A 12,454-nucleotide genomic window follows, 5' to 3' on the forward strand; every position below is an offset into this window, starting at 1 on the left:
GGCAGGGTCAGGTGAGGAGGGTGGGACGGGGCAGGGGCACCGTGGGGTTGGAGCAAGCGGTCAAGGCTCCATTTGTGGGAAGTAAGTTTGCCTCATATGTGGGGATGCTTTTTCTTTCACATTGGATCTGACCCACCTGCTAAAATCTGCTATTGTGACCTAAACTTACATGCTATCGAGAGAAGCGGCCTGTAATGAGCATCAGATGTGTGGAAATCTATACAGCGCAAGAAAATCACAGGTGCCTCCCTAAACATGGTATAAACACACAGGATTATGGGAATTCCCTGGTGGTCCAGCGGTTAGGACTCGGTGCTTCCACTGCTGGGACCCCGGGTTCGATCCCTGGTCGGGGAACTAAGATCCCACAAGCCACGCGGCGCAGCCAAAAAAAAAAACCCAAAACAACAACAGCAACAACAAAAACCACACACACACAATTAGACAAAGTCAGTAGCCAGGTTGAAGAAATCTGTCAGAAGCTACACATAAAGGCAAATTGTCATTAATCATTTACAACCTCACCAACGTGGAATAAGGAAACGACTGTAGGTATTCTTCAGGCATGGTAGTAAAAAAAATCATTTAAAAATGGGGATTTGAGAATCTGCCCCCAGCTCGGGTATTTCCAGATTCATTTTTAAAACAAGTTTCTCAGTGGGGTAAAGTGTATGCTGCAGTCTTTGAGCCCTGGCCGTTCCAGCTTAGACTGGAAGTCAATGGTCAGACCTTGTAAATGGAAATGTGATAGGCAGGAAGTTAACACTGAAGGTGGGGGGAGATTACTGGTGTATCTACATCATTGCCAAGGACGCTGCTGAGGCAGGCTGTCACGGGCAGATCTGTGTTCCCCAAATTCATGTGTCAAAGTCCTGACCCCCAGCATTTCAGAATGTGACTGTATTTGGAGTTGGGGTCTTTCAAGAAGTGATTAAAGGAAAATGAGGTCACTAGGGCACGTCCCAATCCCATAGGACTGGTGTCCTTATGAGAAGAGGAGAAAAGGACACAGACACACACAGAGGGACGACCCTGTGAGGACACAGGGAGGAGAGGGCCGTCTACACGCCAGGGAGAGAGGCCTCAGGAGGACCAGCCCTGCCCACACCTGGGTCTCAGATTCCAGCCTCCAGGACTGGAGACAATAAATGTCTGCCGTTTAAGCCCCCCAGGCTGTGGAACTTTGTTACAGCAGCTCTAGCAAACTAAAACACATGCCAATCTCAAAGAAAAAGTTTTTCAGCTTTTTTTTTGTTTTTTTGGGTTTTTTTGCATGAAATGCTAAGCCTTTGATTCCAAATTAACTTGGTATTAGCAGTGAAGATGGACAACCAGACCCTCCAAGGCAAAGATCCAAAATGCACATAAGAGCTCTTAGCTTGACACACGGATTCATCAGTTAATCGACGCTGAGTTCACGTCTGTCCGCCTCTCTCTGGCTTCTCCCCGGGGAAACTCATTTCCCGTCCCGCGTAACGGTGGGGAGCAGAAGGGCAGAGAGGAGCTCTCAGCCACGGGGCAACCTCAACGCTACTTCTCGATGTAGGGGATCCAACTGATGCGAGCCCGTCTCCAGAGCCATTCATGGCCGCAGCACGTGTGATTTTCAAACCAGATGCAGTTTTTGTTTGCTTGTCTGTTTCAACGCTGGACACTCAGCTCTGCTGTCCTGATTTACTGTCTGATTTCTAGCGCCTGGCCCGGCGCCTGGCATCAAGTGGCTCGACATGATCACGTCTGTTGAATAAATGAATGAAATGGATAAAAATGGCCACGCCCCACAGTTGTCATGTCATCTATCAAAGTTAAAGTGATTTTTAAGGAAGTGTCAGGAAGAAAGAAAAGGCTTTGCCGGCTGCAGTGAGATCATTCATTCATTCAAGGAAAGAGCTCAAACAACATGCTCGTTTCTTGTTCTGACTCCCAGGGCCCTGGGCGCGGGTGCTGGGTGGCACAGCCTCTCAGTGTGATCCTTGTTCCTCAGTAAGTCAGCAATCACAGTTTCCAAATTCCCAACAGATAGTCATCTTTGAGACTTGCGAATGAGGTATCAGAATTCCCCAAACCCTAATTATTTTTCAAAACACTGTATTTATATGATTTCAATAATGATGGTCCCTAGTAAGCAGGTTCAGGGGTTTTCTGTAAAAAAAAAAAAAAATCATACACTCGTGGCTTCTTATTATTATAAACTAATATATTTTGACAATATTACATATTTTAATAACATGTGGGAAGGATCTCTATCTGATGTAGATATTGGATAACAGAAAACATAAAAAGAAGGGTCTATTAGCAAAAGACAAATGCCAATTAAAAATCATTTTAACATGGATGGACCTAGAGATTATCATGCTAAGTGAAGTAAGTCAGAGAAAGACAAATATCATATGATATCACTTATATGTGGAATCTAAAAAAAAAAAATGATACAAATGAACTTATTTACAAAACAGGAAGAGACTCACAGACTTAGAAAACAAATTTGTGTTTACCAAAGGGGAAAGCGGGGGAGGAATAAATTAGGAGTTTGGGATTAACATATACACACTACTCTGTATAAAATAAATAAACAACAAGGACCTACTCTGTAGCACAGAGAACTATACTCAATATCTTGTAATAACCTATAATGGAAAAGAATCTGAAAAAGAACCTATATCTATATCTGTATCTATCTATCTATCTCTCTCTATATATATATCTGAATTACTTTGCTATACACCAGAAACTAATACAACATTGTAAATCAACTATTCTTCGATAAAAAAATAAATTATTAAAAATTTAAAGATAATTCCACAAATACATGATATTAAAAAGATTAATTGCCCTGTCTGATAGTCTTGAGCCTTTGTTTCATGACAAATATGCCAGTTGTAGAAAAACTTCCTTCACTTGACAATGATGTTGGTCAGATTTTTAGGAGTCCAAAGCATTCTTCGAGTTGGGCAATAGGAGAGTACAGGTTGCTTTTTTTTTTTTTATTATGGTAAAATATATAGAATATAAAAGTTACCATCTTAACCAGTTCTAAGTGTATAGCTCAGTGGCATTAAGTACATTCACATTGTTGTACAACCATCCCCACTCTCCATCTCCAGAACTTTTTCGTCTTCCTAGACTGAAATTCTACCCCCATTAAATTCTCTCTCCCCATCCTCCTCCCCCTACCCCTGGCCCCCACGTCCTACTTTGTGTCTTTATGGATTTGACTCCTCTAGGGACCTCCTGTATGTGGAATTTGTCCTTTCGTGGCAGGCAAGTTTCACTTAGCATCACGTCCTCAAGGTTCATCCACAAGGTCACTTTTTTTGCAGTTTTTTCTTGTGGTTGATTTCTAATCTCATAGCATTGTGGTCGGAAAAGATGCTTGATATGATTTCAATTTTCTTAAATTTACTGAGGCTTGCTTTGTGGCCCAGCATGTGATCTATCCTGGAGAATATTCCATGTGCAGTTGAAAAGAATGTGTATTTTGCTGTTTTTTGGATGGAACACTCTAGGGATATCAATTAAGTCCATCTGGTCTAATGTGTCACTTAAGGCCTGTGTTTCCTTATTGATTTTCTGTCTGGAAGGTCTGTCCATTGATGTAAGTGGGGTGTTAAAGTCCCTGACTATTATTGTGTTACTGTCAGTTTCTCCTTTTATATCTGTTAACATTTGCCTTATATGTTGAGGTGCTCTTGTGTTGGGTGAATATATATTTACAACTGTTAGGTCTTCTTCTTGGGTGGATCCCTTGATAGTTATGCAGTGTCCTTCTTTGTCTCTTGTAACATTCTTAATTTTAAAGCCTATTTTTCTGATATGAGTATTGCTACTCCAGCTTTCTTTTGATTTCTATTTGCATGGAATACCTTTTTCCATCCCCACGAGGTCACGTTTTTAGTGGTGAAACTATTTCATCTGCTTCACAAAACCATAGCCTACAGTGAATATTCAAACACTGAGAAGTGCCAGCAAGTATTGCTGAGTGGGATTCAAATCATGTAACATTGAGATCCCTGAGCAAGTTTAATAGCACTACACAGAATCACAAACTCGCTGATTTAAGGACTTTTTGTTTGTTTATTCCTTAGAACACCACTCATAGGATTTGTGTGAAGTATCCTGTGTGTATAAACTCATTCATGTTTATTTTATTCACATGAATGACTCACCCCTGGCACAGGCAGGGCCCCGAGCAGGCAGTCACAATGTGCTGCAGCCACAAGCCAGACTGGTTCCATAGTGGCTGGTTCTTGCCCCTGTGCTTCTGTCCTGGTTCCCAAAATCTCAACCTTATCCTTCAACTCCACACGAGAGCGCTTCCTGACCTCGCTTTTGACCTGACCAATGGATTCTTTCCAACCAGTTACCTCTTCATGTTGACTATTTCATTCTCCAAAGAGAATTTTAATGCTTTTCCCTTTGTCTCTGTGTCTTGACTGATATCTCTATTTGGGATTAGGAAAAACATAACTTTCATGAGGAATGGTGGGAAAGAATTCCTGCCTAGAAACCCAATGGGCAGTGTCTCCCCTTGTGGCCTCAGGACGCTGCCACAGCTCCTGGCCGCATGTCCTGAAGGTCAGGGGGCAAATAGGAAGAAGAACCACAAGGCTTTCTCCCATGCTGTTCTCTCTTCTGACAGAGAGGAAAGCCCCACAAGCCCCTGCACTGTCCCTTACGTGGAATTGACAAGATCAGGGTCCAGCCCCTCTCTTAGCCTTTCGGAGGCAAAGAGCAATGAGATACCAGAGAACTCAGCTCAATCCTGATTCTCTCCAGGGTGGGTGGGCATGGCCTGGATGAAAGGGACCCCCTCAGGTGATAATAGAGATCTTCTATATCGCCCTTCCCAACTAGCATAACCCTCACAGCCATCCCCATGAGGCGGTTCTATCATCCTCACTTCAGGAATGAGGAAACTGAGGCTCAGAGAGGATTTGCCTAAGAATACACAGCCATGTCAAAAAGAAGCAGAACCAAGACTTGAACTAGGCCACTGGGCTCCAGAGCCTACAATTATTACTGTGTGAAAGTGCCTTTCAAAGAGGGGCCTGATGACCAGACTCAGCAGGGAACCAGCAGGGCTGCCAGGGTGGTCACGTCTCATGTGCAGCCATGAGTCTCACAACATCCCAGCGTGATAGTTAGTGTGGTGTTATTATCCCTGTCTACAGATGAAGAGATCAAGGCTTCCTATGGGTATGGACCCCACCCGAGGTCAAGGTAAAGGTCAGGGCTGGGGCCCCAGCCGAACCCTCAGAGAGTCTGAACTACCTGCCCAGGCCCTTCTTCCTCCAATTGCTGGGCATTTTTATTAGATTCCCTCTATCTGCAGAGCATAATGAAGTTGTCAAGAGAAGCAATTTGCAAGGAGCTTATGACTTGCTTTTAAATATAAGTACACAGGGACTTCCCTGGTGGCGCAGTGGTTAAGAATCCGCCTGCCAATGCAGGGGACATGGGTTCGAGCGCTGCTCCGGGAAGATCCCACATGCCACAGAGCAACTAAGCCCATGCGCCACAACTATTGAGTCCGTGCTCTAGAGCCTGCGAGCCACAACTACTGAGCCTGCGTGCCACAGCTACTGAAGCCCACGTGCCTAGAGCCCATGCTCTGCAACAAGAAGGCACCGCAATGAGAAGCCCACGCACCACAACGAAGAATAGCCCCCGCTCACTACAACTAGAGAAAGCCCGCGCGCAGCAACGAAGACCCAACGCAGCCAAAAATAAATAAATAAATAAATAAACTTACACAGATGAAAGGGATCGACGTCTTCATGTCCATGTGCGAGGCTCTGAGGTCCTCTAGGAGCTGGCAACTCCCTGTGCCTGGCACTGTGTTGGGACAATGGGGCGTGTTTCAGAGGTGGAGAGGCACGTAGACCCTCAATGGGCATCAGGTTTAGTGTCTTGATGCACTGGTGTAGGGGATTTGTCCCCAGCTTTGGCGGCCTGGGGACTCGTTCTGTTGTAGCAGCATGAAAACTGGCTTTGGAGGCAGTCTTGGGTTCAAGACCCCCAGCTTCTACCAAATCATAAGCTGTGGGCCTTGGACAGGTAATCTGATCTCTCCGCATCTCAGTGTTCGCATTCGTAAAAGGATGGAAGATACACTTGTGAGGCTTGAGTGAGGCTACACGAGTTAGGGGTTCTCTGTAAATGCTTTTTCTCCTTCCTGCTCTTGGGGATGGACGCGCACCAACCAAGCTCCAGACGGGCTCGGTCATGGGCCAAAACTTCACCTAATTGGTCAACTGTGGGAAACAGAACTGCCATGGAAACTGGACCACGCAGGCTGATGATCTTCCCTGCTTAGTGGCCACTGGGACCTCAGTTTCCTCATGTGTACAGTGGGAAGGATACAGGAACAGCCGTGTGGGGAATTATCTTAAGAACTAAATGAGACGAATAGTCTTCTTTCTTTCCCTTTCTCCTTGTCTGTGAACCCCTCCTCAACTTGGCAGGGATACATGGGAAACCCAGACAGGGTTGGTTCTAATGGCTAAAGTCATCAAGCTAATGAAGCCCAGGGCCTCACCTCCTCCGCAGGGGACTGGATTACTGGGGCAGCGCTGAGACCCACTGATAAAGTGCTTACTCTTTGGGGGTCCCTTTAAGAGACCATTCTTTGGGGCTTCCCTGGTTGCACAGTGGTTGAGAATCTGCCTGCCAATGCAGGGGACACGGGTTCGAGCCCTGGTCTGGGAAGATCCCACATGCCGCGGAGCAACTAGGCCCATGAGCCACAACTACTGAGCCTGCGCGTCTGGAGCCTGTGCTCCGCAACAAGAGAGGCCACGATAGTGAGAGGCCTGCGCACCACGATGAAGAGTGGCCCCCGCTTGCCGCAACTAGAGAACGCCCTCGCACATAAACGAAGACCCAACACAGTCATAAATAAATAAATAAATAAAAATTAAAAAAAAAAAAAAGAGACCATTACTTGCTCACAAGCATAGCGACGAGATCAGCAATTAGGACCCCCCGTTCACTCAAGGCTCCAGTCCCAGCTCTTCCCAAGTTAGCTGGGTGCTGCTGGGCCAAAGCTCTTTGCATCTCTGAGCTTGTTTCCTCCTCTTTAACGGAGAGCCACATCCTCCATCACCCACCCCCAGCTCAGACCTCTCCACCCCACCCCACCCCCGAATAGTATTGTCCCACCACCATTCATTAGGTTGCTTTACATATTCCAGTAGACTTGGGACACACAGATCTCTGTGATAGAGGCCAGGCCACATTCTAATCTCACCTCTCCTCCCGGGCCCCTCACCTCTCTAGAAAGGGGAGGTGGCCCATGCCACGCTCAAGGTTGACAGCTACATCATCTGGAGAGTCAATGCTGGCGGGCACATTTGTGAAAACACAACTCTGGGCGCAGTAAAAAACACTCTACCCCCCACCTGTACTCCCATATTTTATCTAGCCTTTAATAGAAGAACTGGAGGGAAAACATTTCTCACGTTCATTGTTTTCCTGACAGAGTCTCTGAAATATTTTTCAGGTGAATACTTCTGGGAAAGAGTTTAGTTGAGTGATATAGATAACTACATCAAAATGTCATCTTAGCTTCCTGAAAGCAATGTGCCATGGTTTGTTCTTGCCTAGGTTTTACTGAAGTAACATTGGTGGGTTTTTTTTCCTCTAATGATAAAAAGAATGCGCATTCATGATAAAGTATCTGGAAAGCACAAACTAGCACAAAGAAGAAAGTGAAAACAACCCATTGTCCCCCTCAAAGACAACCCCTGCCAACAGGCTGACATTAACTCTTTCTAGGAGTATCTCTGTACATACATGTATAGAGAAATGTAAGAAACTAACTGAACTCAGTAACAATGTTTTCACATATAGACATACATGTTTTTCTTTTACAAATTTGAGATTTAAAATTGAATTTCACTTTTCAAAACTATTTCATTTCATGTAAAACTCATTTTATTAAAATTGTATCACTTTGATTAATATCAGTAATATTTAAAAATTTTCAGATACAAGATAATAAATTTTAGATAATACAGACTTCATCTAAACACAAACTTTTCTTTTTTGAATTAGGGCTCACGCTCTATATACTTGTGTGTAACTTGGTATTTTTTTAAGTTTCTTTTCCCATTAAAAAAATTAGGTATATATTGATAAAATAGATAACAAAGACCTACCGTATAGCACAGGGGACTATACTCAATCAATTTGTAATAACCTATAAGGGAAAAGAATTTGAAAAAAAATAGATATATATGTATGCATAGCCGAATCACTTTGCTATATACCTGAAACTAACACAACATTGTAAATCAACTGTACTTCAATTTTTTAAACTTAGGACACAATTTACACATTTACGTACAGTTCTGTTAGATTTGACAAATGCATGCGGTCATGTACCTACCACCACAGTCAGGATAAAGAATTTTGCCAGTCATCTAAAATATACCTCTAAAATACGTCATCAAGCTTTCTGTCATTTGCAGTGCAATGATTTAACCAGTCTTTTTTTTTAAATTAATTTATTTATTTTTGGCTGTGTTGGGTCTTCGTTTCTGTGCAAGGGCTTTCTCTAGCTGCGGCAAGCGGGGGCCACTCTTCATCGCGGTGCGCGGGCCTCTCACTATCGCGGCCTCTCTTGTTGCGGAGCACAGGCTCCAGACGCGCAGGCTCAGTAGTTGTGGCTCACGGGCCTAGTTGCTCCGCGGCATGTGGGATCCTCCCAGACCAGGGCTCGAACCCGTGTCCCCTGCATCGGCAGGCAGATTCTCAACCACTGCGCCACCAGGGAAGCCCCGAACCAGTCTTTTTTTGTTGGCCATTTGAGGTTGCTTACAGTTTTCCCCTTAACTGATTTTGCAATCTGAGGGAATGAAATGGATGCATGAAAATGAGTGAAATCTGGGATTCTCATTTTCCTGCCGCTATACCAAATGGGCTTCTCCCTTCTCTGCTTGGAAAACTGCTCATCCTGAGACCCAGCTCAGATGTCATCCCTCTGTGAAGCCCCTGTGATGCCAGCTGCAGAGTTGGTTCCTGCTTCCTCTGTGGTCCCAAGGCACCAAGTCACATGCTGTTTATAGGACAGACATTGGAATAGTCTGTTTCTCTTCTCCCCTCCAGGCTGTGAATTGGGGGAAGTTGATGTCTTTCGCAGTCCTGTGTTCTCCAAACCTAGGCCATGCCTGGCTCACAGTGTTCTATAAATGTTCATGAAATGAATGAACATTCTACTCCGTTGAACACAATTTTATCATTGTGCTGATTTTTTAGGAGGCAGGTACTTTCTGAGCATGGCGCCAATATGGGCTGGATGAATTAAGCTGGTACACTTGAGGAGAACTGGATGTTTTCCTCTGCTCCAGACCCTGGATCAGGGATGCAAATTCATATTTACGTGGAGTCATTCAAATATTTATTGAATAAACAAATACGTGGATGAAAGGTGTGGTCCTGGACTTGGGAGGTAAGAAAGCCAATCAGACATAGCACCTGTTCTTGGTGAGCTCACAACTGGGAATCAAGGAATCTACCTTGGAAGGCTTCACTCCCCTCCCCCGCCATGCAGCCTTTACTTAGACTTAGCCAGACAGAGGCCAGTGTCACTTGGCAACAATGCCTGGACATTTTGTTTTGCCAAGAGTTTGTGATCCAGGAGTCAGACCTTGAGTGGGGAGCATCTGCTTTAATTTATTAAAGGTGTATTTATTAATCTCTGCATCTGCAAGATATAGCACAGGACTTGGCACATAGCAGGGGTTTTTAAAAGTCTGAGCAAGGATGAAATACGGATATGAATAAGGATAACAATGTTGAGAAAGATAGAAATGACCACCATTCGCTGAGTACCTCCCCAGCCAGGTCCTTGACTAGGTGCTCCCTACACATCCTGTTTCTTATAACAGCCCTGGGGTAAGTCTGTATCACTCTCCCTTCTTACAAGTGGGTTCCCCCGCGGTGCCCAGGCCCACACCGCAGGGAGAAGTATCTGCTGGAAGTTGAACCAGGTGTGCCTGCCTTCTCGACACAGCGCCCAGGAGCCTCAACATCAAATGCTGCCCATCTCTGCCTCCCCAGGTACTGCAGGTAAAGGTCGGTAATGGGTCTTGCGTAGAAACCGCGTCCTTCCGAGTCGTGCAAGGACCGGTTCCTAGGAGGCTCCGGAGGCCACACCGCAGGCTCCGACCAGCTGCGAACAGGTGACTTGCACTGGGGCGCGCTCCCGCGTTAAGGTGTGTAGCCGTGACCTTCGGGAAATGTCGGGCTCAGAACCTGGCACCCAGTAGACGCTCGATAACGACCTTCGGTGTCCTCCGCGGGTGTAAGCGGAGAATTGGGGGCAGCCCCCCAGGTGGAAGACGCTGCTCGGGACGAGGAGCAAAGCGCGGAGCCCGGTATCGGAAATCAGGAGCGGCGCCTCGACCGAGGTTCACCCACCTGGGCGGGGCTTCTACTGTATCCAGTCAATCGGCGTCCGGGAGGCGAGCCCGCCCCCCTGAGGAGGCGGTGCTTGCACACTCGGCCGCCCCCGGGCTCCTCCCCCGGGGAAAGGGGCGGGGCGTGCCGGCGGCGCTCGGCGCTGACGCTGCGCCGACGCGCCCGACGTCGGGCACGTTGACGCCGGCGACGCGCAGCCGGGCCCGCTCCTCCTGTGCTCTGCCAGTGTCCGGCCGCGGGCCGGCCTTAGTGACTGGGGGCGGCGGGCCCGGGGCCGCGGGCGCGGGGCGGGCGGCGGGCGCGGGCTGCCTTCGTCGGGCCCCGAGCTCGCCTGGAGCGAGCAGCCGCCCGCGAGCCGCCGCGGAGCCTCCTCGCCCGCTCCCGCCGGCGAGCAAGGTAAGAGATAGGGGGACTGAGGCAGGGTTGGGGCGGAGCGGGGCCCCGGGCGCCGGCGCCCTCCCCGCGGGGGCCGCGCGGCTGGTGAATGTCAGCCCCGGGGGAAGGGTGCGCAGCGGGGCCCGGGGTCGCGGGGGCAGGAGGCGCTGCCCGCGGGACCCCTGGCGAACGGGCTTTCGGGGCCGTGCGCCCCCCCCTCCCTGACCCCAGCGCCAGGTGACCCGCGCCCCCGGTGACCCCAGCGCTGGGCGCGGGGGCGAGGACCTGTGGCCGCAGGAAGTCCCGAGCCAGGCTGGGTTCCCGTGGTGAATCGTTCTCGCCACCCTGGCATCCGGGCTGCTGCAGCACCGGGTGCGGGTGCGAGCGGGGTAGAGTCGTTGTCACTGTCAGGTGCGTGGTACGCGGTCCTGGGCATCTCCGTCCCGGGGGTCCGCCGAGCCCGGAACACTGGCGGCAGCCTCGGGAACCGGCCCCCTGCCCCTCGTCCCGTCATTATATTTGAGACACTTAGTAGCCTCTCGTAATCTCACCTTTCACTTTTCCTTCCTTACTAGCCGTGTGCGTCTGTCTCGACCTGCTATATTTCCATTGTGGAATTTTTTTGGGGGGGGGGTCTGTTAATTTACGTAAGTTAGGTTGACTGACCAACCATCGCAGCCGTTGAAAAACACCTCTCGCCGCCCTTAAAGAGTCCAGTTCCGTTTATCGCTCACCAAATCCAGCCCAAGAATTCAAGGAGCCGTCAGTCTTTCCTAGGAGCTGACTGCACACATTCCTCCAAGATGCCTGATGGATTTTGTACTTGTCAGTTTTACTGGCTGTATGCTCCTTCTGTGCTTTTCCTGAAAAATGATTGGGTGGCACGTGTTTTGACTTTCTCTCCCCCACCGGGAAATAGAAGGGAAAAAAAAAAGGTTACAGAAGCACACTTGTTTTCAACAGCTAGAAAGTACAGCTTTGCAAAGAAAATGCCACAGGGTTTGTTCTTTATGTGAGGGTAGTCTTCTTTGGTCTTTACCCCTTCACTGGACTATTGTCAGTATTAAATGTCTTCATCTTGTGTGTTCTGGGCACTTTGGATATGCATGTGTATGTTTTCCCAGTTGTTTTCTGTACAGAGCATAGCAGTCAGATCTGGGAATAATGAGGCTGTCAGCCTTTCATTTATCAGCTACAGATAGCTATAAGGTTGCAGCTTTGTGGAAGCCTTTATTTTGCACCTGATGACTATGGTCTGGGTCTTTCATTTCAAGATGATGTGCGAGGTGATGCCGACCATCAGTGAAGCAGAAGGCCCCCCAGGAGGAAGTGGGAGCCATGGGTCCAGCTCCCCTTCACAGCCAGATGCAGATTCACATTTTGAACAGTTGATGGTCTCCATGCTGGAAGAGAGGGACCGTCTCCTTGACACTCTGAGAGAGACCCAAGAAACGCTGGCATTAACCCAGGGGAAATTACACGAGGTTGGTCACGAAAGAGATTCCTTGCAGAGGCAGCTCAATACTGCGCTTCCACAGGTAAGGGTGATTTTCACCTGAGAGTTTTTTCTAAACGCTTTTTTACGATGTTGAAATTTTTAGATGTGTATTTTGCGTAATCACTTGTGAAATGGTGGTTGTGTTACTTGCAAGTCCCA

At 47.7% G+C, this 12,454-nt stretch overlaps 1 protein-coding gene and 1 long non-coding RNA gene across 9 annotated transcripts in view; one reads left to right on the forward strand and one right to left on the reverse strand.

The window, feature by feature from the left end:
- Positions 1-629: 629 nt before the first annotated feature.
- Positions 630-10,427, reverse strand: LOC309636517. 2 transcript variants are annotated; one of them, XR_014250041.1, is made up of 2 exons: positions 5,753-10,427; positions 630-1,737 (listed from the first exon to the last, which is right to left on the reverse strand). It is a non-coding gene; the product is annotated as an uncharacterized lncRNA (long non-coding RNA). The 2 variants fall into 2 exon arrangements; XR_014250042.1 differs by having other exon boundaries at positions 630-2,142.
- Positions 10,428-10,437: 10 nt separating this feature from the next.
- Positions 10,438-12,454, forward strand: part of PPFIA1 (PTPRF interacting protein alpha 1) — a 94,089-nt gene continuing 92,072 nt past the window's right edge. For 2 of the 7 annotated variants that reach the window (XM_082409646.1, XM_082409647.1), the window contains exons 1-2: positions 10,441-10,818; positions 12,072-12,335. In XM_082409646.1, coding sequence (XP_082265772.1) covers positions 12,072-12,335 — 264 coding nt within the window. In that variant the 5' untranslated portion in view covers positions 10,441-10,818. Of the gene's footprint in view, positions 10,819-12,071; positions 12,336-12,454 lie in introns of all 7 variants that reach the window. The other 5 variants (XM_082409651.1, XM_082409645.1, XM_082409648.1 and 2 more) reach the window with 5 other exon arrangements.

This window comes from Balaenoptera physalus (assembly GCF_965194825.1).
Source record: "Balaenoptera physalus genome assembly, chromosome: 10".
NCBI lineage: Eukaryota > Metazoa > Chordata > Mammalia > Artiodactyla > Balaenopteridae > Balaenoptera > Balaenoptera physalus.